The sequence below is a fragment of the Hippichthys cyanospilos genome, chromosome 4 (assembly GCF_059441005.1).
Source record: "Hippichthys cyanospilos isolate Australia breed blue-spotted pipefish chromosome 4, RoL_Hcya_1.0, whole genome shotgun sequence".
Taxonomy (NCBI): domain Eukaryota; kingdom Metazoa; phylum Chordata; class Actinopteri; order Syngnathiformes; family Syngnathidae; genus Hippichthys; species Hippichthys cyanospilos.
In genome coordinates this window covers 26,493,290-26,520,561 of record NC_142372.1, presented here as the reverse complement: position 1 = coordinate 26,520,561, position 27,272 = coordinate 26,493,290, and the positions used below count along the sequence as shown (strand labels likewise).

The 27,272-nt window shown below is 41.1% G+C and overlaps 2 protein-coding genes across 2 annotated transcripts in view; one reads left to right on the top strand and one right to left on the bottom strand.

The window, feature by feature from the left end:
* The window catches only part of il17a/f1 (interleukin 17a/f1), a 39,052-nt gene extending 19,913 nt beyond the window's left edge, over positions 1 to 19,139 (top strand). Inside the window, exons 2-3 of the mRNA XM_088413429.1 lie at positions 18,567 to 18,772; positions 18,840 to 19,139. Coding sequence (XP_088269555.1) covers positions 18,567 to 18,772; positions 18,840 to 19,074 — 441 coding nt within the window. The 3' untranslated portion in view covers positions 19,075 to 19,139. The remainder of the gene's footprint in view (positions 1 to 18,566; positions 18,773 to 18,839) is intronic.
* The window catches only part of LOC148425205 (uncharacterized), a 67,514-nt gene that overhangs the window by 36,967 nt on the left and 3,275 nt on the right, over positions 1 to 27,272 (bottom strand). The gene's annotated exons all lie outside the window — the stretch shown is intronic.

Here is a 27,272-nt window from a genome sequence, read left to right as displayed (position 1 = left end):
GGACTCTGCCAAGGCTGCCCTTTGTCACCAATTCTGTTCATTACCTTTTTGGACAGAATTTCTAGGTGCAGCCGAAGTGTTGAGGGGGTCCAGTTTGGGAGTCTCAGCATTGCATCTTTGCCTTTTGCGGATGATGTGGTGCTGTTGGCTTCTTCAGGCCGTGACCTCCAACTCTCACCAGAGCGGTTCGCAGTCGAGTGTAAAGCAGCTGGGATGAAGATCAGCACCTCCAAATCTGAGACCATGGTCCTCGGTTGGAAAAGGGTGGAATGCCCTCTCCGGTTGGGGATGATGTCCTGCCCCAAGTGGAGGAGTTCATATATCTTGGGGTCTTGTTCACAAGTGAGGGTATGATGGAACGTGAGATCGACAGGTGGATTGGTGCGGCGTCTGCTGTAATGCGGCCTCTACACCGGTCTGTCGTGTTGAAAAGGAAGCTGAGCCGAAAAGTGAAGCTCTCTATCTATCAGTCAATCTACAATCCTGCCCTCACCTATGGTCATGTGCTGTGGGTCGTGACCAAAAGAACACGATCCCTGATACAAGCAACCGAAATGAGTTTCTTCCACAGGCTCTCCCTTAGAGATAGGGTGAGAAGCCGGAAGGGGCTCAGCGCCAAACAGCTGCTCCTCCGCGTTGAGAGAAGCCAGTTGAGGTGGTTCGGGCATCTGGTTAGGATGCCCCCTGGACGCCTCCCTGGTGGGGTGTTTTGGGCATGTCCCATAAGAAGAAGGCCCCGGGGACGACCCAAGACACGCTGGAGGGACTATGTCTCTCCGCTGGCCTGGGAGCGTCTAGGGATCCTTCCAGAGCAGCTGGACGAAGTGGCCGGGGAAGGGGAAGTCTGGGCCTCCTTGCTCAAGCTGCTGCCTCCGCGACCTAACCCCGGAACACAGCGGTAGAAGATGGATGGATAGATGATTGTAAATCGGATGAGTAATGGTGTCAGAGAAATCTCAGAAAAGAAGACTAGGTCAAGCCTAGCTGCTTAAACAGTAAGAGTAACTCAGACCAGCCAAGATTGACTTTTCTATGCCGGGCATAGGGAAAAAAGCTTGGGCAAATGTAACTCGTGGGTCTTCCAACGCTAGTTTCCACCGCCCAGCCGTCCCCCCCTGGCTTTTATTGAGCAAAAGCATAGCAGATTACAAGACACAACAAGAGAGCCAGCCGGGCACCACCGGCAGCTGGGCCAAGGTCCCGGCTCACACTTTCATGCGTCAACAGCTCTATCTAAGGACAGGGTCAAGATGAACTAGGATTACATAAATGGGTAACAATGAACTAAGCACATAATGATAACAACCTAATATATGATTCCCTTCACAAATGGCAAAGAGGGAACGTTACAAAGTTTTGATTATAACAGTGGGAATGAATGAGGAATTATGGGCAATAATATTAAAATAGCTATGAATTATTTGAATGTGCGAACATTATTAATGATGAAACTGTGAAAGGAATAAATTGAATGATTTGTAAGTGAAATGGGGAAGCTTTAATTGCAAAATTTTAAATATGCTATTGGGAATAAATTATGAATTATTACAGGTGAAAAATTTTAGAATTATGGGAAAATATTAGTATTCATGAATTATTAGAATGATGGAAATGGTCCCTATGGTGAAATTAATGAGTTAAATGATTCATTCCTGCCCCCTGTGTGAGACGTTCAACGTTACCGAAGTTGATTGGCTGTCGCGACGCGACATGCGCCAAAAGTTAAAATTATTTTACTGTGTGCGACAGGCGAAATTATGTGCCGCGCCGCTTCACGTGGTGTCGCAAGGCAACTCGCATCGCACGACGCACCATCACACAAACTCTATTGAGTCCAATACAAAACTGTCAGCTTTTACGCCTCTATTGTGTTCGGTATGAACACAGCATTAGATGAGGTGAATGAGCTAAATATTGAAAATATGAAATGTGAAAGCTGTAAATATGAAATGTAAAATCACTCAAAGTCAAGTCAATGGGATTTTTGGCATGAAAAACGGAATTGTGGGATATCTGTAAATATTTGGAATGAGAAAAATTGAAGTTGTTGCACAATTAATTGGAATAAGATGAAATTGTAATGATGTGAATCAGAAAAAGAGGAATAACGTGTACAGGTACAGATGATACCGCTTGATATGACCGGGGCTCTAATCAGATAAAAAAATCAAATACTGTATGTTATTATTGACTTTTGAAATGTAGAATCACCAAAAGTCTGATCATCTGAAACTGTTCGTCATTGAGTCAACTGGAGCAGGACAACCTTGGCAAAATCCATGAACGCGTAACCAAAATACAGTGGGCCCCCGGGTTACGAACTTAATCCGTTCAGCGGCTACGCTCGTATCTCGAATTGCTCGTATAGCGGGCAATCCAAACCCATGTTAATTCGTGAGTGCGTGCAACGCGCGCAGAAGCCTTAGGTAAAATCATCACGCTGTATACATAAATTAATATTAAGTGACATAATCTACTGTACAGTTGCATTAAATAACAAATACAAAGGATAAATGACTTTTACCTTTGGAAAGACGTGACTTGTGCTGAGATAAGCAGAGATGAGCAGAGATGAATGCTCTAAGTCAATACGGTAAATCAGATATGCTATTGGTCTTACAGTGTCAAAGTAACTTTTTCAGTCAGGGTTTTCTCTACTTCCTTCCATCCCAACCAGCTGTGGAATCAAGCTAGATAAAGGCGTTCGGCCAATAGCATATCGGCACTTCTGTGATTGACGTGTGACACCGGCCAATAGCATCTCCGTGAGTGAGACCGGGTGACCTTAATCGACCAATAGCATATTGGCGTCTCCTTGACTGACTGATAATTATTTGCACTTTTTTTTTAAACGGTTGGAATGTATTGACATCTTATTGATTAAAACACATTTAAATCTGTGACGATTTTTTGTCCTGCAATCGGCACACTTAATTTCATGTCAACTGTTTTTCCCGACGTGAATTGAGCACGGTGGAAGCGGAGAGGTGGTTGTGTGTGTTGCATTTACTAGGCAGCACACTTATGGCTTGTTCGAGCGTCAGTTCACCTTTGGTTACAACTCACAAAATTGCAACAATGACGCTGTCCCAATGCATATCGGGAGATCGCCGACTAACCTGACATGCAATCTTGTCTAGCAACCATTATATGGCGCTGTATCATCACCCGTAATAGGGTGCAGAGATTAACCTCTTGAGTTAATACGGCAACGCATATAGGCTATTGGTCTTACAGTGTTACAGTAACTCTTTCAGTCATGGTGCAAATCACGGAGATACTAAAACATCATCCTCTTATTTCTTCCTTTACCGCTGCTAGTAATTTTAGAAGCTATGTCTAACAGATAAAGTTTGCAAAGTCTTCAAAACATTCCGTTTTTCACTCATTTTGTCTACTTCCTTCCATCCTGTCCCATCAAGCTAGATAAAGGCGTTCGGCCAATAGCATATCGGCATTTCTGTGATTGACGTGTGACGCCGGCCAATAGCATCTCCGTGAGTGAGACCGGGTGACCTTAATCGACCAATAGCATATTGGCGTCTCCTTGACTGACTGATAATTATTCGCACTTTTTTTTTAACGGTTGGAATGTATTGACAATTAATTAAAAAAAAAACACACATTTAAACCAATGACAATTCTTTGTCCTGCAATCGGCACATTTAATTTCATGTCAGCTGTTTTTCCCTTTAGCTGTACAAACACTACACTTAAATGGTAATATATTTAGACACCGTGAGTGAGACAGTCAGTGTGAGATTGTAAGACCAATAGCGTTCACCTTACCACCATAAGTATCTGTTAATGATTGTAGATGACGCAACTGCTGAATATATTGACGCAATTAGGCGAGAACATTTCTACATACTCAATGGCTGGTTTGACTGAATGCTCGCAAGACGAGAGGTTTGCTCGTAAGCGGAGGACAAAATTCTCCCTGATCCACGCTCGTAAGGCTGAATGTTCGCAAATCAGGATGCTCGTAAGCAGGGGGCTGACTGTACTAAGCAAATTGTGTGTGTGTGTGTGTGTGTGTGTGTGTGTGTGCGTGTGTGTGTGTGTGTGCGTGTGTGTGCGTGCTTGCGCATGACAGACACAGCAGATCACCCCCTAGCTGGCCCTGCAGGTTCTTCTTCAGTTCGACAAAGCCATCAACATGGCGCTGACCAATCGCGTTCGCAACCGTGTCAACTTCAAAGTCAGTGTTTGTGTCCCCATCGGAGGGCCCTTTTGCCAGGCTGCCCCAAACACGCACAGAAAATCTGTGCCCAGATTTGCTTTTTCCATGAGCTGTCCGGCAGATTAGGAAGAAAGAAAAGTTAGCAAAGTTTGGTTGCTAACGAAACCGAATTAAACCTGACGAAGCCGATTACAATTTTTTGATCCCTTTACAAAATTTCAATGGGCCTCCAAAGTGACTGCTTTGGAAAAAGAAAAGGGATTAATAAAGGCAGAGAAGCAGACAGGAGCCGTCCGGGTACTTGACACAGGCCTTTTTGCACGTGCAGGGCTCGCTCAACGCCTACCGCTTCTGCAACAACGTGTGGACATTCAGGTTGAACGATGTGGAGTTTCGTGAAGCACGGACCTCGTCAAGGTGGACAAGGTGAAGATCGTGGCCTGTGACGGAAAGAGTAAGCGGATGCTCCGCTGACTGATGGACGAGGCATCGCTTGTGTCAAGCGTACATGCAAGCCTACTTTCAAACCTTTCGGGCTTTGTTGTGCGCCGAAGCTGTCTGCTGCCATAAGACTAAAGCGGAAACTTTTTTATTCTTTGGGATTAAACCAAAAAAAAATGCTCCACAAGATTGGAAAATTACTCCTCTAAGACAATGAGTCACAAACCCACTTAGCAAAAATAAATAAACAATGTTTTCTACAAAACTTGTAACCAATTGAGCAAAATTTTGGAATAAAGTTAAAGTCATCAAAAAAAAAAAAGTTTTCCTTGATCCGCTGTATGCAAATGTGATGCAGATGTGGTGCCGCCGGCTTCACCCGATTCTCATTGGAGAGCTTTGCAGCTGGCTCATTTACACTACTTGGGATGCTTCCCTGGTGAGATGTCGCTGGACATGCCCGAGAGACTGATTTCTCTTGGCTAGCCCAGGAAACCCTGGGGATCCCCCCAGAAGAGGTGGACCAAGTGGTTGGGGAAAGGGAAGTCTGGGCTAGCCTGCTGAAACTTCGGACAAGTGCTAGAAAATGGAGGGAACGTGTCATCAACTTTACTAGGCTGCCTTGCCCCACGGCTTTGCTCAAATATTCACTGATGCTCATCAAATCAAGTAGGAGACTTCCATAGGAAGTGGCGTAGAAGCGGAGGGTGCTAGGCCAAGGCTGGTGTCCCCAGCGCCCTATGTCTTTGAATGGATCAGCGACGGCGGCCTGGTCGGCATCAAAGAAAGTGGAGTTGCTGGTGTGGGTAGAAGACAAGCAGAAAATGCAAAAACGCCACAGTTGGTGTGGTCAAAAGTGAGTCATTGCAAACCAGGTCAGACTCACTGACGAGACTCTGCTTCCTGTGTCTGACGCATGCTCTAGAACCAACCATTATTGGAACCCAACCTCAATGGATAAACTGGTACCGGGCCGCGTGGGCCGCACCCGAAATAATGTTTTGGAACTGATTTAGTTTAACAGTTCATTCATTTGTGCTTTGTTTGGCGTGATCTGTGTTTTTTAGCGCTGCTTCTGGCCGCTGTTAATATTACATAGTGAGAAGGATGATGTGCTTTTGAGAGCAGTGGGTCAGTGACACGCACCCGATCCGCAATATAAATCCCAAGCGTTGACCGGTCCGTGATGATAAAAAGGTTGGTGACCGCTGCTCAAGAACAGTGTTTTTCAACCTTTTTCGAGTCAAGGCACATTTCTTCCATTGAAAATATCTCGTGGCACACCACCAGCTGAAAATGTGGAAAAAAAACTTACATTAACAATAGAAGTGTTATATTGTTAATATAAGCTTTTTTAAAACATTGAAAAATGACATTATAACTTCTTGAATAGCAATCAAGTAAACACAAAGAAAAAAGTATTTTAAAATCTTTCATATTTAAACTCACTCAGTGTGAAACCTGGGCCTGTTTGGATGAACACAGAGCTGATATCAGGAATCAAGGAAAGACACACACAAAGCTCTTCCTCGACAGCTTTCTCTGGTTTTAGTTTTTACAGCAGTCAGGCTTGAAAAGCTCACCACACACAGATTTGTTGTGGAAAATGGGAGCAATATCAAAATAGCTTTGTTGGCCAGCATGGAGAGCTCCTTGCCAGCTGCTAACCAAAAACTGTCCAAAGGTAGATCAGCAAAGCTTAGCTTGAGACCACAATCTTGTCTCATTTGAGTTAGTTCCTCCTGCTCCTGTAAAGACATGTCCATTCCAACAGCTGATGCTGAACTGAATGGGTCCCTAACCCAGTCAAGGTGCTGTGGAGGCTGAAGAGAAATAAAATGACATCTTCTCCTCAAGAGTTTTCAAATGTTTAAGTATTATCTCACTCACTGCAGCAGTATTAACATCTTGCCATTTATTGGTGAGTGGGAACATTTCAAGTTTGCCACTTTCCAAATGTTGCTGCCAGAGGCGCACCTTTGAACGGAATCCATTTATTTGATCTGTACTTGTAAGCAGGTTTTCATTTTGTTTTCATTTTTTGTGTGTTCAGTTCATTCAGATGATGAAAAATATCCGACAAGTATGTCAGCCTTGGACACCACTCATCACTTGCAAGCAGCTTTGCGTAATCGGACCCCTCATTTGTCAGAAACACTTTAAGTTCCTCTCGCAGCTACACAACGGCCAGCACCTCACCGCGTGACAACCATCGGACCTCCGTATGAAACAGGAAGGCATTATGCTCTGCTCCCATTTTCTTGCACAAAGCTGCAAATATGTGACTTTTCACAGGTCTTGACTTCACAAAGATTGCCATTCGCACAACATCATCCAACACAGGAACGAGGCCTGTTGGTACAGTCTTGGCTACGAGGGCTTTGCGGTGTAAAAAAAACAGTGCATAATGATCACGTCTGTTTTTTTTCCTTCACTTCTACTTACAATGCATTTGGTGCGCCCGACCATGGCTGCAGCTCCATTAGTAGAGACAGTCATGCAGTCTTCCCACTTTAGTCCTCCTTTTTTCAGATATTCTGATGTGACCTGAAAACTTTCCTCTCCTGTTGTTTTTTCTGGCAAAGCCCTGCAAAAAAGAAAGTTTTCTCTGATTGTGTCTCCATCCACAAAACGCACTGGCCAGGAGTTGAGCATGTCCACCTATATCATTAGACCCATCATGTTGCAAGGCAAATTTATTACTGACACGGATCTTGTCCAAAACCACACTTTCGATGTCTGCAGACATCTTATTAATATGTTTGTCTGGAGATTGTTTTATCTGAGAGAGGGCCTTTTTTGCAATTTCTTTAGCTGCTTCGGGTCCGAGCATCTCATTTACATTGCCTCTGTAGGCGGGAAGTATGAATTGCTCTGCCACAGTGCCGGAGTTTTTTGATTTAGTCACAAGTTCAGCAACTTGTGAGCTAGCTTTAAGGGCTCTCTTGTTTACTTTTGTGTTTTTTCTCATCAAAGTTGCCTCTTTCTCCGTGTGTTACGCAGGCAATCAAAGTACTCCACATTTTGGTTTTGAACTGAGGGGTGTTTCATTTAGGATGCCGTTTACGCTTACTTGGGACCATAGCACTGCTTTTCACCGCATACCAAGCACAATGGAGTTGGTGCCGTTGTATCTCCGGTAAAAGTAAATCCAATTGAAAGGTAGCCTTCGTTTTATTGCCTCACACCAGAAAGTTTGCTCGACGTCACCGTCTTTGCTTTCTTTTGACCTACACTCATACTAGGGCCTTGATCTGGGTCCGGGTTTTGTCCAGGGTCCAGTTCAGAGTCAGCTTTTTTCCTATTCAAAAACATATCCATTACTTTCACCGTCGTCCCGCTAGCCACTATCCACAGACCTGACGCTGCATCCATGCGTCACTAACTCGCCTGTCTCCAAGCACAAGGCAATTAGCTACCTGCTAATGCCATCTACTGGTATGGAAGAGTATTACATTGTTACTCTACCAGGCGTTAGACTGCACAGGCACACAAATTGGATAATTTCCCACTGCACACCATTGTGCCGCGGCATACTGATTAAAAAACACTGCTCTACAAGGTTGCGAATGGAAGATAGATTGAAGACACGTTAGCTGTAGCGCCGTGCTAGGGGAAGGTCATGCCCGCCAGTGTCGGGCTCGGTCCTCTGGCCTTTTTTGCCCCGAGCCCCACTGGATCTGCCGCGGCAGTCTGACGCTTTTTCTTTCATCTTCAAAGGTATGGAGGCTGCAGCTCACCGGGGAGGAGATGTCACTGCTACTGCCCCATGAGCAATCTTTCAAGGTGTGCCAAAACCCTCGTATGAAACTGATCCAAGGCCACGTCAACAGGAAACAAGCGTCGATCTGCGCTAGTAAGCAGCTTTTGCTCGCGAGGGCTGGTGTAAGCAGCCGCCCTTTCATCCTGGGGCGCAGGTCAACCACATCAAGCACCAAGGCTGACCTAGAATCTTTCATGTGCGCCAAAATAGGTCGAGTGTGGTGCTTTGTCACACCGGCTGCACGCCCCTGCAGTTTAGCCAGGAAGACCAAAGATGACATCAGCGCAGGCGAATCAGGATAAAGGTCTGAAGGAATGACGCCACATCATCATTCGCGCACCTCTCCACCTCTAGTGCCAGTTCCTGAGACACAAGTTGAGAGTCGGCAGCGCCGCTAAGTTGTCATGTTTCCCGCGCTCAACGGCGCCATCCTGACGGTAAGCCGCGTCCGTCCGGAGCCCGGTGACGCAGGTTGGTTGCTGGGGCACTGCGCGGCCATTCTCAAGACTTTGCCAGATAGACATCGGGACGTGGTTTTTGGCATAAATAGAAGCTGCTGCCGGCCTTCCAGGAGTCCATAAGAGCTCGCCAGGGAACCCCGAGTTCTGGACGCAAGAGGCAGAGAGTTTCGGGGGAGCTCTTCCTTAGATGCAGACGCTCTCCACTTTTGGATGGGGAGAACTGGTCTATCTAAGATCTTTGACTTCGCCGAGGTTGTGGTGAACCAAGCGCTCATTTCCACAAAGGGACTTGCACCGCGGGCGTGGTGCCGTTGTACGAGTCACGCTTCGCGTACTGTAGATGTCTTTAAGAAAGTGAGATGAGCAAAGTCAAAACCAAATTCTTTAGTCAACGATGCGGTGCATACATATGACATTTCCGGACTTGTTTTTTTTTTTAGGGCTACCGCTGCGAGAGCCCTCTTGTTTTTCTCCGGATTATTATTATTAGGGCCCGAGCAGCTACCGCTGCGAGAGCCCTCTTGTTTTTCTCAGGATTATTAGGGCCCGAGCAGCTACCGCTGCGAGAGCCCTCTTGTTTTTCTCCGGATTATTATTATTATTATTATTATTATTATTATTATTATTAGGGCCCGAGCAGCTACCGCTGCAAGAGCCCTCTTGTTTTTCTCAGGACTATTATTATTATTATTATTATTATTATTATTATTATTAGGACCCGAGCAGCTACCGCTGCGAGAGCCCTCTTGTTTTTCTCCGTATTATTATTATTATTATTATTATTATTATTATTATTATTATTATTATTAGGGCCCGAGCAGCTACCGCTGCAAGAGCCCTCTTGTTTTTCTCCGGATTATCATTATTATTATTATTATTATTATTATTATTATTATTATTATTATTATTATTATTATTAGGGCCCGAGCAGCTACCGCTGCGAGAGCCATGTGCTCAGATGTACAGAAAAAGAGTTATGATTTTTTAAATGTGTATTTTTGGCCCATTTTTGCATGTTTGCAGGTCCCAAACTGCTCCTTGTTTTTCCTAAACGCTTCACCCAATCGCCTTCAAATTTGCTGTGATCTATATTCAGACATAGGGGCAACACCGGGCAAAATTTGGTTGAAGATCGGTTGAAAATATGATAAGGGCTCGGCTTCAAGTTTTGTGTTCAATTTTTCCTTCGCCAAGAGTGACAAAAACCTTAATAACTCTGATGTACAAGCTTAAAAAAAATCTAAAACTTTATAGACATATTAAGACTTATGCCTTTATTACCTTTGAAAAACAATTTTTGAAACAGCTACTAGCGCCGCCTGGTGGTTGATAAAAATGTCATTTTTTAAACTTTCATGTATTGTGCTCAGTCTGTTTGAGTAAAACAAGTGAAAATTAGTCAGAATATCATTAAGACATGGAATATTAAGGTTTTAAAATTTTACGACTTTTCGATAATGGGCATGGTCTGCACGCCATCTCAAAGTCAGATGACTCTCCAAAATGAAAAAAGTGGCTGTAATTGGCCCCAAAATGGCCTTATGAGTGAAAAATAGCCTCTCTCTCCCGGCCCGTTTGACCTAGAGCTACAAAAATTTGTAGCCTTATGTAGGACCTTGAGCCCTACAAAAAAGTCAGCGCGAGCCATATGCTCAGATGTACAGAAAGAGAGTTATGAATTTTTGAATGTGCACCTTTGGCCTGTTTTTGCTCATTTGCAGGTCCCGAACTGCTCCTTTTTTCTCCTAAACGCTTTACTTAATCGACGTCAAATTTGCTATAATGTTTTATCTGACTGTGAGGCACAATTGTTCAAATTTTTATGACGATCAGCGATCAAATATGTTGGGGGCGGGGCTTCATATTATGCCTTTGATGATTACTTTGCCACATGTGAAACAAAACTTTATAACTCAGCTTTAAAAGCTTGGAAAAATCTGAAACTTCACAGACACATGAAGACTCAAGCCCTTAACACATGTGTTTAAAAAATCTTCAATTGCTTATAAGGCCATCTAGTGGCAAACAAAAATGTCAGTCTGATGTCTCGCCAAAACGAACAAAGTTGCTGTATTTGGACCCAGATGGTCTTATCTTTTCTAAACTTCATATATTTGATGGGTTTCCAATGCGAAATACACCTATTAACGTGTTTTTTGTCATAATGCGAGCGCCACCTAGTGGCAGGCAAAAATATAGCATTTTATAAACGTTTTTATGTGTTTAGCTGAGCCCTTTAAAGTAATATCGCTGAAATTAAGTCTGACAAGCCTCTAGACAGCCGTGCTAACCTCCACCAAATTTACGAAGTTTCGATAATGGGCGTGGCTTCTATGTTCATTTTCCTTCCGAAGCTTTATTGGACCAATAAAAGCTGCTGTAATTTGACCCAGATGATCTGATCTTCTCACAATTCCACACATTGGAAGAAAATATATTCCTGAAGATATTGACAAACATATATTCCAGTTTAAAGCTAGCGCCACCTAGTGGCTGCTAAAAATGTCATTAGTTGAAAGATTGGAGTCAATCCTGTTTGGTTTGACCTACAGCAATAAAACTTTTTAAGCATATCTAGGATTGTAAGACCTACAAAAAAGTCAATAGAAGTGATGTGCTAGGATGTACAGAATAATTGTTAATCTAATATTTGCAAAACTTCGTGTATGGTATGGGTGTCCAATGTGAAACACACGTACAAGCCTATTTTTTTAATCATAGTACGAGCGCCACCTAGTGGCAGCAAAAAATATAGCAATTCCTTTACATTTTTATGTACTCTGCTGAGCTGCTTGAAGTGATATCCCTTAAATAATGTCTGAAAAGCCATTGGCCATGTCTAATGCCTTCCACCAAATAGTACAATGTTTCGATAATGGGCGTGGCCTATACGACAGTGCAAAGTCACACAACTGTAACAATAAAAGCTGCAGTAATTCAACCCACACTATCCCACCTTTTCTAAATTTTACAAACTTGATAAGAGTTCTGCATCGAAGTCATCTACAACTAATTTTTCATCGTTCATAGTCCTTGTTCATACCCTGACCTGTTCATACCCCAACGCGCACAGGTCTGTGAGGGCCCTTTATAGCTGCTTGCAGCTCTAGTTATTATTATTAGGGCCTGAGCAGCTACCGCTACGAGAGCCCTCTTGTTTTTCTCCGGATTATTAGGGCCCGAGCAGTGACCACTGCAAGGTCCCTATTGTTCCTCTCCAGATTATTATTATTATTATTATTATTATTATTATTATTATTATTATTATTATTATTATTCTCCAAAGTAAATCGCAAATGTGAGGGCCAAAACATGCACGAAAAGTCACAAAAATTTGCACATTCATAGGGCCTGCTGTAAAATTAGGTATTTTGATGTTTTCATACATAAAATCTAAAAAAATGATTTTTAGCACCACCTAGAGTCGAACACTTCTCCGGGGTCACGGCCAGTTTCACCTAGAGCTTTGAAATTTTTTAAGCATATATACCACCTCAAGACCTACAAAAAAATTTAAGAACACCATATGCTAGGATGTACAGAACCAGAGATATGAATTTTTTTATGTGCCTTTTTGGACCATTTTTGGATGTTTGCAGGTAGCAAATTCTTCTTAATAGCTCCTAAACAATTAAGCCGATCAACTTTGAATTTGGTGTGCTCCATAATCACGCTTAGGGCCACGTTTGGGTGAAATTTCGTGATCGGCCAACATATATGATGGGGGCGGGGCTTTAAATTATGTGTGTCAAATTTTCTTCGCCATGAGCAAAAAAAACCTTAATAACTCCAATGTGCAAGCTTCAAAAAATCTGATTCTTTACAGAAAATTTATGAGTTATGTCCTTAAAATATTTGCATGATAAATTTTAAAATTATTTACAGCGCCACCTAGTTACAGACAAAAATGTCATTTTTTAAACTTTCATGTATTGTGCAAAGCCCAAAAGAGTAAATGGACTGAAAATTTGTACAAATAGCATCGAGACTTAGATAAAATGGGTTTTCAAATTTTACGGCTTTGTGATTAGGGGGCTGGTCTGTATGCCACCTCAAAGTCAGAGTTTGCCCAAATATGCAAAACTTGCTGTAATTTAGCCCAGATGATCCTTCAAAGGGCAGCCCCTTCTTTCCCGTTTGTCCTAGAGCGATGAAATTTTTTATGCATATGTAGGACCTCAAGACCTACAAAAACATTATAGAGCGCCATATGTTAGGATGTACAGAACCAGAGTTATCAATTTTTGAATATAGCATTTGGCCCGATTTTCTACATTTTTCGGTACCGAAACCCTTGACCCGATCAACTTCACATTTGGCGTGCCCTATTATCTGACATAGGGGAACACTTAGGCAAAATATCATGAAGATCGGCTATCATATATGATGGGGGTGTGGCTTCAAAATACGTGTTTCAAACTCAAATTTCGTTCGCCATTACCAACAGAAACCCTAATAACACCAATTTGCAAGCTTGAAAAAATCTGAAACTTTACAGGAATATTACTAGTCAAAGCTTTAAAATATCTGCATGGTTGAAAATCAACTTAATTATAGCGCCACCTAGTCACAGACAAAAATGTCAATTTTTGAACTTTCATGTGTTGTGCTAAGCCTGTAAAAGTAAATGAACTGAAATTTTACCCGAATAGCATTAAGACTTAAGAGATATGGGTTTCCAAATTTTACAACTTTGTGATAAAGGGGGTGGTCTGTACACCATCTCAAAGTCAGAGTTTTCCCAAATCAGCAAAACTTGCTGTAATTGAACCCAGATGATCCTTCAAATGGCAGCCCCTTCCGACCCGTTTGACCTAGAGCTACAAATTTTTTTATGCATATGTAGGACCTCAAGACATACAAAAACATCATAGAGCGCCATATGTTAGGATGTACAGAACCAGAGTTATCAATAGTTGAATGTAGAATTTGGCCCGATTTTCTACATTTTTCGGTACCGAAACCCTTGACCCGATCCACTTTACATTTGGCGTGCCTCATTATCTAACATAGGGGAACACTTGAGAAAAGTTTTGTGAAGATCGGCCAACATATATGATGGGGGCGGGGCTTTAAATTATGTGTTTCAAATTTTCTTCGCCATGAGCAACAAAAACCCTAATAACTCCAATGTGCAAGCTTTAAAAAATCTGAAACTGTACAGATATTTTACTCATCATAGCTTTAAAATACCTGCATGGTTAATTATCAACTTAATGATAGCGCCACCTAGTCACAGACAAAAATGTCTATTTTTAAACTTTCATGTGTTGTGCGAAGCCCGCCAGAGTAAATGTACTGAAGATTTGTCGGAATAGCATCGAGACTTAGAGATTAAAGGTATCCAAATTTTATGACTTTGTGATAAAGTGGGTTGTCTGTATGCAACCCCAAATTCGGAGTTTGCTCAGGTCATCTAAACTTACTGTAATTGAGTCCAGGTGATCATAAAACGAGAGTCAGTTCTGACTCGTTTTTACCTAGAGCGACGAAATTTTATATGTATATGTAAGACCTCACGACCTACAAAAACATCATAGAGCACCATGTGTTAGGATGTACAGAACAAGAGTTAACAATTGTTGAATGTAGCATTTGGCCCGATTTTGTACATTTTTCGGTACCAAAACCCTTGACCCGATCAACTTCACATTTGAGGTGCTCCATTACCTGACAGAGTGGCACCATTGGGCAAAATTTCATCAAGATCGGCTAACCTATATGATGGGGGCGGGGCTTCAAACTACTTGAATCATATTTCCTATGCCACCAGTGTTTAAAACCTTAATATTTCAGTTTTTGCACTGTGCTAATCCTGTTTGAGCAATTTAACGGTACCAATAGCGACACCTGGTGCCAGACAAAAGAGATAGTTTTTATACTCTCATGTTCTCTGCTTTGCTGCTTTCAGCAAATTCACAGAAAATTAGTCAGGAGAATATTGAGACAAAGCGAACATTATGAATCTCAAGTTTCATGACTTCAAATTTAGGCCTGGCCTTTACTCCCCCTCAAAGTCCGATGTCTAGCCAGACCGGTAAAACCTAATGTAATTGGACCAAGATGATCTTCTTTAAATTTCATTTTGGGAGTACAATGCCAAACACACTTTTTTTCCTCGTAGTGCGGGCGCCACCTGGTGTCAGCAAAAAATTACATTTTCATGTATAGGTACCTTGTTGAGCCTGTCAAAGTAATATCACTGAAGTTTTTTCAGACAGGCATTCAGAAACGCTTAATTTCTTCCATCAAATATTACGATGTTTTGATCATGGCCTATTCAGAAGTGCTCATCCATTTATCGTAACAGTAAATGCTGATGTAGTTTGTCCCAGATGATTCTCATCTTCACGACCTCAACATGTTGATTGAAAGTCAATTCCCTCAGACATCAACAAACATATATTCCATCGTTGTGCTAGAATCACCTCGTGGCAGAAAATATATTACCAAGTTTGTGATTCTAATTACTTAGTTGAGCCTGTTGGACAAATGCGAATAAAAATGTTACCTTTTCTAGAACATTGACCTCTACAGTTCACCTGCAAATGCACGAATACATTCATACCCAAATTTGTCCATACCTCGGAACTGTTCATCCTTCAACGTGCTCATATCTGTGAGGGCCTGTTATAGGTTATAGGTCTGTTATAGCTGCTTGCAGCTCTAGTTATTATTATTATTATTTACTGTGCAGCGCTTTTCCATTTTTGAGGGCCTAAACATGCACGAAAAGTCACCAAAATTTGCACATTTGTCGGGCCCGGTGAAAAATTTGATATTTTTGTGTTTCCCAAAACAATGCAAAAAAAATGGCTCTGCAGCACCACCTAAGGTCGAAAAAGTGCACCTGGTCCCAGCCCGTTTGACCTAGAGCTAGGAAAATTTTTAGGAATATGTAGGACCTAGAGACCTACACAAAGTCAGCGTGAGCCATGTGCTCAGATGTACAGAAAAGAGTTATGAATTTTTGATTGTGCATTTTTGCCCCATTTTTGCACGTTTGCAGGTCCCAAACTGCTCCTTGTTTCTCCTAAACGCTTTACTCAATCGCCTTCAAATTTGCTGTGGTCGATTATTAGACATAGGGGCACAACTGGGCAAAATCTGGTGCAGATCTGTTGACATATATGATAGGGGCGTGGCTTCAAATTATGTGTTCAATTTTTCCTTCGCCAAGAGTGACATAAACCTTAATAACTTTGATGTACTTGCTTAAAAAATCTAAAACTACATAGACACATGGAAACTTATGTCTTTAACACCTTTGAAAAAAGTTTTTTTAAATACCTACTAGCGCCACCTAGCGGTTAAATAAAATGTCATTTTTTACACTTTCATGTATTGTGCTCAGTCTTTTTGAGTAAAAAAAGTAAAAATTGGTCAAAATATCATTAAGACATGAAATATTAAGGTTTTGAAATTTTACGACTTTTCGATAATGGCCGTAGTCTGCACGCCACCTCAAAGTCAGATGACTCGCCAAAACAAAAAAAGTGGCTGTAATTGGCCCCAAAATGGCCTTATGAGTGGAAAATAGCCTCTCACTCCCGGCCTGTTTGACCTAGAGCTAAAAAAATTTGTAGCCTTATGTGGGACCTCGAGCCCTACAAAAAAGTCAGCGCGAGCCATATGCTCAGATGTACAGAAAGAGAGTTATGAATTTTTGAATGTGCACTTTTGGCCCGTTTTTGCTCATTTGCAGGTCCCGAACTGCTCCTTTTTTCTCCCAAACGCTTTACTCGATCGACTTCAAATTTGCTGTGATGTTTTATCTGACTTTGAGGCACAATTGTTCAAATTTTTGTGACGATCCGCCCTCAAATATGTTGGGGGCGGGGCTTTATATTATGCCTTTGATGATTACTTTGCCACATGTGAAACAAATCTTTATAACAGCTTTACAAGCTTGGAAAAATCTGAAACTTCAAAGACACATGAAGACTCAAGCCCTTAACACACTTGTTTAAAAAAATCTTCAATTGCTTATAAGGCCATCCAGTGGCAAAAATAAATGTCAGTCTGATGTCTGGCCAAAACGAACAAAGTTGCTGTGTTTGGTCCCAGATGGTCTTATCTTTTATAAACTTCATATATTTTATGGGTTTCCAATGCGAAATACACCTATCAACGTATTTTTTGTTATAGTGCGAGCGCCACCTAGTGGCAGCCAAAAATATAGCATTTTTTTAAACGTTTTTATGTGTTTAGCTGAGGCCTTTGAAGTAATATCGCTGAAATTAAGTTTGAAAAGCCTCTAGACAGCCCTGCTGACCTCCACCAAATTTTACAAAGTTTCGATAATGGGCGTGGCCTCTACGACCATTTTCATTCCGAAGCTTTATCTGTCCAGTAAAAGTTCCTGTAGTTTGACCCAGATGATCTGATCTTCTCACAATTTCACACATTGGATGAAAATATTCTCCTGAACATATCGACAAAAATATATTCCAGTTTAAAGCTAGCGCCACCTAGTGGCTGCAAAAAATGTCATTAGTCGAAAGATTACAGTCAATCCTGTTTGGTTTGACCTACAGCTATGAAACTTTGTAGGCAAATGAAGGACTGTAAGACCTACAAAAAAGTCAATATAAGTGATGTGCTAGGATGTACAGAAAAATTGTTATGAAATTTTTTAATGTGCAGTTTTGTCCCATTCTTAGACAAGAGCTGGTCTCAAACTAGTGCCTTTTTCTCTTAAACGATTCACCCCATTACCTTCAACTTTGGCATGAATCATTATCCAACTGAGGGGCAAATATAGTCCGAATATCGTGAAGATCTCTTAACATAAAAGATGGGGGCGGAGCTTCAAACTATGTTTAATATTTCCTTCGCCAAGAGTGACAAAAATCTTAATAACTCAGCTATGACAGCTTCAAACCATCTGAAACTTTCCTGGGACTTTAAAAGTCATGCAATTATACAGCTATGTGATAAACTTTCAAATCATTTACAGCGCCACCCAGTGGCGGACAAAAATCTCATTTTTTATACTTTTATTTACTGTGAAATGCCTGTTTGACTAAATGAACTCAAAAATGGTCAGAAAAGCTATGACACATTGGAACATTAAGGTTCTCAACTTTTATGACTTTTCATTAAAGGGTGTGGCCTCTATGCCAACTCAAAATCCGATGTCTCGCCAAAACGGTAAAAGTTGCTATAATTGGACATAGATGATCTGATGTTTGCAAAACTTCGTATATGGGATGGGTGTCCAATGTGAAACACACCTTCAAGCCTATTTTTTATCATAGTATGTGCGACACTTAGTGGCAACATAAAATATAGCAATTCCTTAACGTTTTTATGTACTCTGCAGAGCCCCTTAAATTGATATCCCTTAAATAATGTCTGAAAAGCCATTGGCCACGCCTAATTTCCTCCACCAAATAGTACGATGTTTCGATAATGGGCGTGGCCTATACGACAGTGTAAAGTCACACAACTGTAACAATAAAAGCTGCAGTAACTCCACCTTCATTATCCCACCTCTAAATTTTACAAACTTGATAAGAGTCCCTCACTGAAGTCATCTACAGCTAATTTTTCATCGTACATAGTCCGTGTTCATACCCCAACGTGCACAGGTCTGCGAGGGCCCTTTATAGCTGCTTGCAGCTCTAGTTTTGTTTTTGCCTTGCGCCCCGGTGCGAACAAATGGCTGGAGCCAGACATGTTACCAATTGTGAATTGCGTGATTGATTGTGTTCAGGTGGCCTTGACAATGATGACAGCGCTGCCGGCAGAGGGCGGGGCTCTGGCGGAAGCGGATGGCCAATCTGGAGGCTCGGAGGCGCGCAGAAAGTCCTGGAGGTCGGTGCCTGAAACGGTGTCCCTGGAGCTGGACCCTGACATCTTGCTTTCTTCCAAGAGTTTTCGAGCGCTGCATAACCACTCCATCTCACCGTGGACTTACAAGTAGGAGGCGGCTCACGCTTGCGCGCACGCGCTACACGTTTGTGACCTATCAGCCACGCGGCGTCAGCATGTCACAGGACACCTCAGTGTTCCCGCCGGTGTCGGACGCCCGCTGCGTGCTGCGCGGCTGTCTGGACCCCAACGGTGCGGAGGACCTGAGGCTCAGGTCGCGGCCCATCCTGCATCAGGTGCTGCTGCTTCACCGCCTCAAATCTTCCAGCCAACGCTACCGCTTGGAGCACCGTCTCATCACCGTGGGCTGCACCTGCGTCCGGGATCAGCAGCTGCAGTGGCAACGCTGACCGAAGCTCGCCCCCATTGCAGCGACAACCATCTCATCAATAAACTATTGATGATATGTCAGAAACTGGCCTCACTAAACCCTTTTAAAAAAAGACAATCTTATTGGCTCATCACTAGTTGCAGGAGCATGTCCAGCCATACGTTGCCGCCATTACAACTCGCTTTGCGTTTTGGCTGAAAGCCACGTCATTGCAGCCATCTGTCTTTTCTACGGAGCCCCTAAAGGGACATGGAGAAAAAAAAACATTGTGGGATCTCGCAATACTTAGGGTTTTCGCGATAGTATTGCGGGATCCCGCAATATATTGCGAGAGCTCGCAAAAGTATTGCGAGTTCTCGCAATATATTTTTTCTCCATGTTCCTTTAGGGGCTCCGTATTGACATAAGTGAGAAACATCTGAAAAGAATATTTTGGGCGAGGGGGTTTCTCGTCATGATGCTAAATAAGTAAAGTTGGCAAGACAAGTGCCATATTAGCACTTACGTTGTCTGACCACCAACGATGGCTCTATCCCTCCTGAACAACACAGACCACATGCTACAATTTAAAAAAAGGAAAACAAAAAAACAACAAAGCATTGGAAAACTATAATATTTGCAATTCCTGAAGAAATTGTGTGTGGAGGTGAAACACCTGAAGGGAGAGGTGTTGAATGATGTGGAATGGCGGGAATTGGGGGAATCAATTAAAGTTGGAACAGTCGGAATCGGATGAAGAATGGCAAGGATATAAAGGAAAAACTGAAAGTGTGAAATTGTGGGTAAATTTTGAATTCTGGGAAGAAGAATATGAATACCACCATGGAATGCCGGGACTTGGGGGAATCGATTAAAGTTGGAACCGTTAGAATCGGATGAAGACTGGCAAAGATATAAGGGAAAAACTGAAAAACTGGAATTGTGGGTAATTTTTTAATTCTGGGAAGAAGAAAATGGATATCACCATGAGATGGCAGGACTTGGGGGAATCGATTAATATTGGAACAGTTGGAATCGGACGAAGAATGGCAAAGATATAAGGGAAAAACTGACAAAGTGGAACTGTGGGTAAATTTTGAATTGTGGGTAAAAATGGAATAGCGGGCATAGGGAGAATCGATTAAAATTGGAACGGTCGGAATCGGATGAAGACTGGCAAAGATACAAGGGAAAAACTGAATGAGATGTCTGATCAGATATCCAAGTTGGCCGCCCCTGAGGTTTGATGGGAAATGGAGTCTCAGTGTCTGTGGGCAAGTGTCCAAGATGGCCGCTTGACCACCCCATGGGAAACGGAGTACTTTGTCTACCTAAACAGTAGTCCACGAAGGCCAAAAGCCCACACAATGAATGACCTCATTGAAAATGAATTGGCTCATTTAAAGGTACAGTGTGTGGAATTGTGGGTAAATTTTGATTCCTGGTAAGAGGTAAATGAATACACCAATGAATTGACGGGTATGAATGGAATCGATTAAAGTAGGAACGGTGGGAATCGGATGAAGAATGGCGAAGACAGAAGGTTACAATGTTTTGGCAAGAACAAGTAACTGAGAAATTATGGGTAAAAAAATGGGAAAAACTTGAAATTTATGGTGCGAGGGTGTTCTTGGCAATCTAACTCATAATGGGAAACACCTAAAGTTGGAACGATAAGTTTAGGTCGGACGCAAATGGAGATATCACAAGAGGAAACATAAAAAATCTGATTTTTCGCGAGTTTTAGGGGGCTATTACTTATGCAAAAAAGATGCTTTATGGGTAAATGACACCCGGAGGTCATTGGCAGGGTCAAGATGAACGGTTAAACGCTGAATCGGACTCAATCGGACAAACACCTGTAGTCATTAAGTGAAAAAAACAACAATTCTTTGAATTTTATAGAATATCACAAAATTTCAAAAAGGAAGAAAAAAAGTACACTCAAACAACAAATTCTGAAATTTGGGGGATTATATTTAATAGATTGGATGTTCAACATTTGTAGAGTGTTGATTTTTTTGTTCTGAGTTAACCAAGATGGCTGCCATCCTGGGTGGAAGTTGAGCTGAACCCTCAAGAGCTTTCTGATCAGATATCCAAGATGGCCGCCCCTGAGGGTTGATGGGAAATGGAGTCTCAGTGTATGTAGCCAAGTGTCCAAGATGACCACCTGACGACCCCATGGGAAATGGAGTACTTTGTCTACCTAAACAGTAGTCCACGAAGGCCAAACGCCAACACAATGAATGACCTCATTGAAAATGAATTGGTCCATTAAAGGTACAGTGTGTGAAATTGTAGGAATTTTTTGAATTCTGGGAAGAGGAAAATGGATACACGAATGGAATGGCGGGAATCAGGGGAATCGATTAAAGTTGGAATGGTGGAAATCGGAGAAGGAATGGCAAAGATATAAGGGAAAAACTGAAAAAGTGGAATTGTGGGTAATTTTTTATTTCTGGGAAAAGAAAAATGGAAACCACCATGGAATGGCGGGAATTGGGGGAATCGATTAAAGTTAGAACGGTGAGAATCGGAGCAAGAATGGCCAAGATAGAAGGTTACAAAGTTTTGGTGAGGAAAATGGGAATGAGGAATTATGGGTAAATGTATTAATATTGTTATGAATTACTGGTACGTGTGCATATGTGTAATGAAGACAATGTGAAATTAAATAGCTGAATGATTTGAATGCAAAATAAGGAAGCTTCAAAGAGGAAAAGAAAAATCTGCCTTTGGGAATGAATAACAAATTGTAATAGTTGAAAAATATGGAATTATGGGAATTATTAATAATTGTGAATTATTGGATCGATGGGAATGAGCCATAAGGGGGAATGAAAGAGTTAAATGTTATGAATATGAAATGGGAAACATCAAAATGTGAAATGTTAATTGTCCCATTGAGAATGAATGGGAAGCCCTCCCATTGGAAAAGCATTATGAAATATTGAAGGTGGGAAAAATATGGAATTATGGGAAATTATCGGAAACTATGAATTACTGGAATGATGGGAATGATCCCTAAGGCAAGCTGAATGAGTTAAATTTTGAAAATATGAAATGTGAAAGATGCAATAATGAAATGAAAAATCACCCAATGTAAGTCAATGGCATTTTTGGCGCGGAAAACAGGGAATTGTGGGAAATCTATGAATAATTGGAATTATAAAAATACACGCGCCCCGAATGGGAATAAGTGGAATAAGATGAAATTGGAACGGCGTGAATTGGATAAACTGGGAAAGAGAAGAAACTTCCCAAAAAACGGCAGAATAATAATAATAACTAGAATATGTGCAATTCCTGAAGAAATTGCGTGTGAAGGTGAAACACCTGAAAGGAGAGGTGTTGAATGATGTGGAATGGCGGGAATTGGGGGAATCGATTAAAGTAGGAACGGTCGAAATCGGATGAAGAATGGCAAAGATATAAGGGAAAAACTGAAAAAAGTGGAATTGTGGGTAATTTTTGAATCATGGGAAGAGTAAAATGGATAAACCAATGGAATGGCTGGAATTGGGGGAATCAATTAACGTTGGAACGGTAAAAATCGGATGAAGAATGGCAAAGATATAAGGGAAAACTGAAAAAAGTGGAATTGTGGGTAATTTTTGAATTGTAGGTAAAAATGGATGGGGGCATTGGGGGAATTGATTAAAGTTGGAACTGTAGGAATCAGATGAAGAATGGCATAGATACAAGGGAAAAACTGAAAAAGCGGAATTGTGGGTAATTTTTGAATCATGGGAAGAGTAAAATGGATAAACCAATGAAATGGCTGGAATTGGGGGAATCAATTAAAGTTGGAACTGTAGGAATCGGATGAAGAATGGCAAAGATATAAGGGAAAAACTGAAAAAGTGGAATTATGGGTAATTTTTAAATTGTGGGTAAAAATGCATTGGCGGGCATTGGGGGAATTGATTAAAGTTGGAACGGTCGAAATTGGATGAAGAATGGCAAAGATATAAGGGAAAAACAAAAATAGTGGAATTGTGGGTAATTTTTTAATTTTGGGTAAAAATGGATGGGCGGGCAATGGGAGAATCGATTAAAGTTGGAACGGTGGAAATCGCAGCAGGAATGGAAAAGTTACAAGGGAAAAACTGAAAGAGTGGAATTGTGGGTAATTTTTTAACTCTGGGAAGAAAGCGGATAGCACCGTGGAATGACGGGACTTGGGGGAATCGAATAAAGTTTGAACGGTCGGAATCGGATGAAGAATGGCAAAGATATAAGGGAAAAACTGAAAAAAGTGAATTGTGGGTAATTTTTGAATTGTGGGTAAAAATGGATGGGGGGCATTGGGGGAATTTATTAAAGTTGGAACGGTAGGAATCGGATGAAGAATGGCATAGATACAAGGGAAAAACTGAAAAAGTGGAATTGTGGGTAATTTTTGAATCATAGGAAGAGTAAAATGGATAAACCAATGGAATGGCTGGAATTGGGGGAAATCAATTAAAGTTGGAACTGTGAAAATCGGATGAAGAATGGCAAAGATATAAGGGAAACACTGAAAAAGTGGAATTGTGGGTAATTTTTTAATCATGCGAAGAGAAAAATGGATAAACCAATGGAATGGCGGGAATTGCAGGAATCGATTAAATTTGGAACGGTGGAAATCGGAGCAGGAATGGTCAAGATAGAAGATTACAAAGTTTTGGTGAGGAAAATGGGAATGAGGAATTATGGGTAAAATTATTAAAATAGTTATGAATTACTGGAAGGTTTGAATATGAGTAATGTTGAGTGTGAAATGTATTAACTGAATGATCTGAATGTGAAGTGGAGAAGCTTCACGTAAGAAATGTTAAATCTGCCATTGGGAATGAATTACCAATTGTTATAGGTGAAAAATATGGAATTATGGGAAAATATGAATAATATTGAACTATAGGAATGATTGGAATGAGCCATAAGGCAGAATGAATGAGTTAATTGTTATGAATATGAAAAAAGAAAGCTCAAAATGTGAAATGTTCAATCTCCCATTGGGAATGAATGGGAAGCCCTCCCATTGGAAATGAATTATGAATATTTAAATATATTTACTTATGCAAAAAAGATGCATTCTGGGTAAATGACACCCGGAGGTCATTGGCAGGGTCAAGATGAACAGTTAAACGCTGAATCGGACTGAATCGGACAAACACCTGTAGTCATTAAGTGAAAAAAACAACAATTCTTTGAATTTTGTAAAATATCACAAAATTTAAAAAAGGAAGAAAAAAAATACACTCAAAGAACAAATTCTGAATTTTGGGGGATTATATTTCAAAGATTAGATGTTCAACATTTGGAGAGAGTCGTTTTTATTGTTCTGAGTTAACCAAGATGGCTCCCATCCTGGGTGGAAGTTGGGCTGAGCGCTCATGAGATGTCTGATCAGATATCCAAAATGGCCGCCCCTCAGGGTTGATGGGAAATGGAGTCTCAGTGTATGTGGGCAAGTGTTGAAGACAATTACAGGAAACACCTAAAGTTGGAACGACCAGTATAGGTCTAACGCAAATGGAGAAAACGCAAGAGGTAATCTAAAATAGCTTATATTATACAGGTTAAGCGGGCGGCCATTATCGAACTTCGGAAAATCGGCTCTATTCGCTTATCGGAATGTCGGAGCGTCGCGGCGTTATCATTAAAAATCCACAACGATGGTCCATGAGTTAGGTGGTTCCGCTCATTTCCACGTGAGGGTTTCCAAAAAAACTTTTTTTTCCCACTTTTTTCCACTTTTCCCCATTCAAAGTGAATGGGCTGCGGCGAGAGCTTGTCAAATGTCCAAGATGGCCGCCTTACAGGGGTGTATGGGAGCTGTAGTATTTGATGTAGGTCAGAGTTCATCCAAGACGGCCGCTGGGTGGGGGTACCATGGTAAATAGAGTACGACGTGTACCTGAACAGTAGTCCAAGAAGGTCACATGCTCACAGAATGAATGACCCCATAGAAAATGAATGGATTCTTTGTGACTACAGAATGAGGAATTGTGGGTAAAAATTTGAGTTCTGGGAAGCTACCCCTTTGGAATGCCGGGATTTGGGGGAATCCATCAAAGTTGAAACGGTGGGAATCGGAGTAGGAATGGCCAAGATAGAAGGTTACAAAGTTTTGGTGAGGAAAATGGGAATGAGGAATTATGGGTAAATTTATTAATATTGTTATGAATTACTGGTTTGTGTGAATATGTGTAATGATGACAATGTGAAATGAATTGGCTGAATGAATTGAATGCAAAATGAGGAAGCTTCAAATAGGAAAAGTAAAATCTGCCTTTGGGAATGAATAACAAATTGTTAAAGGTGAAAAATATGGAATTATGGAATATTATTAATAACTTTGATTTATTGAATTGTTGTGAATGACCCATAGGGTGGAATGAATAAGTTCAATGTTATGAATATGAAATGGGAAACATAAAAATGTGAAATGTTAATTGTCGCATTGAGAATGAATGGGAAGCCCTCCCATTGGAAATGCATTATGAAATATTAAAGGTGGGAAAAATATGGAATTATGGGAAATTATTGGAAACTATGTATTACTGGAATGATGAGAATGATCCCTAAGGCAAGCTGAACGAGTTAAGTTTTGAAAATATGAAACGTAAAAGATGTAATATTGAAATGAAAAATCACCCAATGTAAGTCAATGGCACTTTTGGCTCGGAAAACAGGGAATTGTGGGAAATCTATGAATAATTGGAATTATAAAAATACACGCGCACCGAATGGGAATAAGTGGAATAAGATGAAATTGGAACGGCGTGAATCGGATAAACTGGGAAAGAGATGAAATGTCCCAAAAAACGGCAGAATAATAATAATAATAACTAGAATATGTGCAATTCCTGAAGAAATTGCGTGTGAAGGTGAAACACCTGAAGGGAGAGGTTTTGAATTATGTGGAATGGTGGGAATTGGGGGAATCAATTAAAGTTAGAACAGTTAGAATCGGATGAAGAATGGCAAGGATATAAGGGAAAAACTGAAAAAGTGGAATTGTGGGAAAATTTTGAATTCTGGGAAGAAGAAACTGAATACCACCATGGAATGCCGAGACTTGGGGGAATCAAATAAAATTGGAACTGAGGGAATCGGATGAAAAATGGCAAAGATAGAAGGGAAAATCTGAAAAAGTGGAATTGTGGGTAATTTTTGAATTGTGGATAAAAATGTATGGACGGGCATTGTGGGTATCGATTAAAGTTGGACCGGTGGTAATCGGAGTAGGAATGGCAAAGATACAAGGGAAAAACTGAAAAAATGGAATTGTGGGTAATTTTTTAATTCTGGGAAGAAGAAAATGGATACCACCATGGAATGGCGGGACTTGGGGAAATCAATTAAAGTTGGAACGGTCGGAATCGGATGAAGAATGACAAAGATATAAGGGAAAAACTGAAAAAGTGGAATTGTGGGTAATTTTTGATTAGTGGGTAAAAATGGAATAGCGGGCATAGGGGGAATCGATTAAAATTGGAACGGTCGGATTCGGATGAAGACTAGCAAAGATACAAGGGAAAAACTGAATGAGATGTCTGATCAGATATCCAAGATGGCCGCCCCTGAGGTTTGATGGGAAATGGAGTCTCAGTGTATGTAGTCAAGTGTCCAAGATGGCCACCAGACGACCCCATGGGAAATGGAGTACTCTGTCTACCTAAACAGTAGTCCACGAAGGCCAAACGCCCACACAATGAATGACCTCATTGAAAATGAATTGGTTCATTAAAGGTACAGTATGTGGAATGGTGGGAAAATTTTGTATTCTGCTAAGAGGTAAATGAATACACCAATGAATTGGCGAGGATGAATGGAATCGATTAAAGTTTGAACGGTGGGAATCGGATGAAGAATGGCGAAGACAGAAGGTTACAATGTTTTGGCAAGAACAATTAACTGAGGAATTATGGGTAAAAAATGGGGAAAACTTGAAATGTTTGGTGCGAGGGTATTCTTGGCAATCTAACCCATAATGGGAAACACCTAAAGTTGGAACGATAAGTTTAGGTCGGACGCAAATGGAGATATCACAAGAGGAAACATAAAAAATCTGATTTTTCGCGAGTTTTAGGGGGCTATTACTTATGCAAATTAGATGCATTATGGGTAAATGACACTCTGAGGTCATAGGCAGGGTCAAGATGAACGGTTAAACGCTAAATCGGCCTGAATCGGACAAATACCTGTAGTCATTAAAGTGAAAAAAACTATTTTTTTTTTAATTTT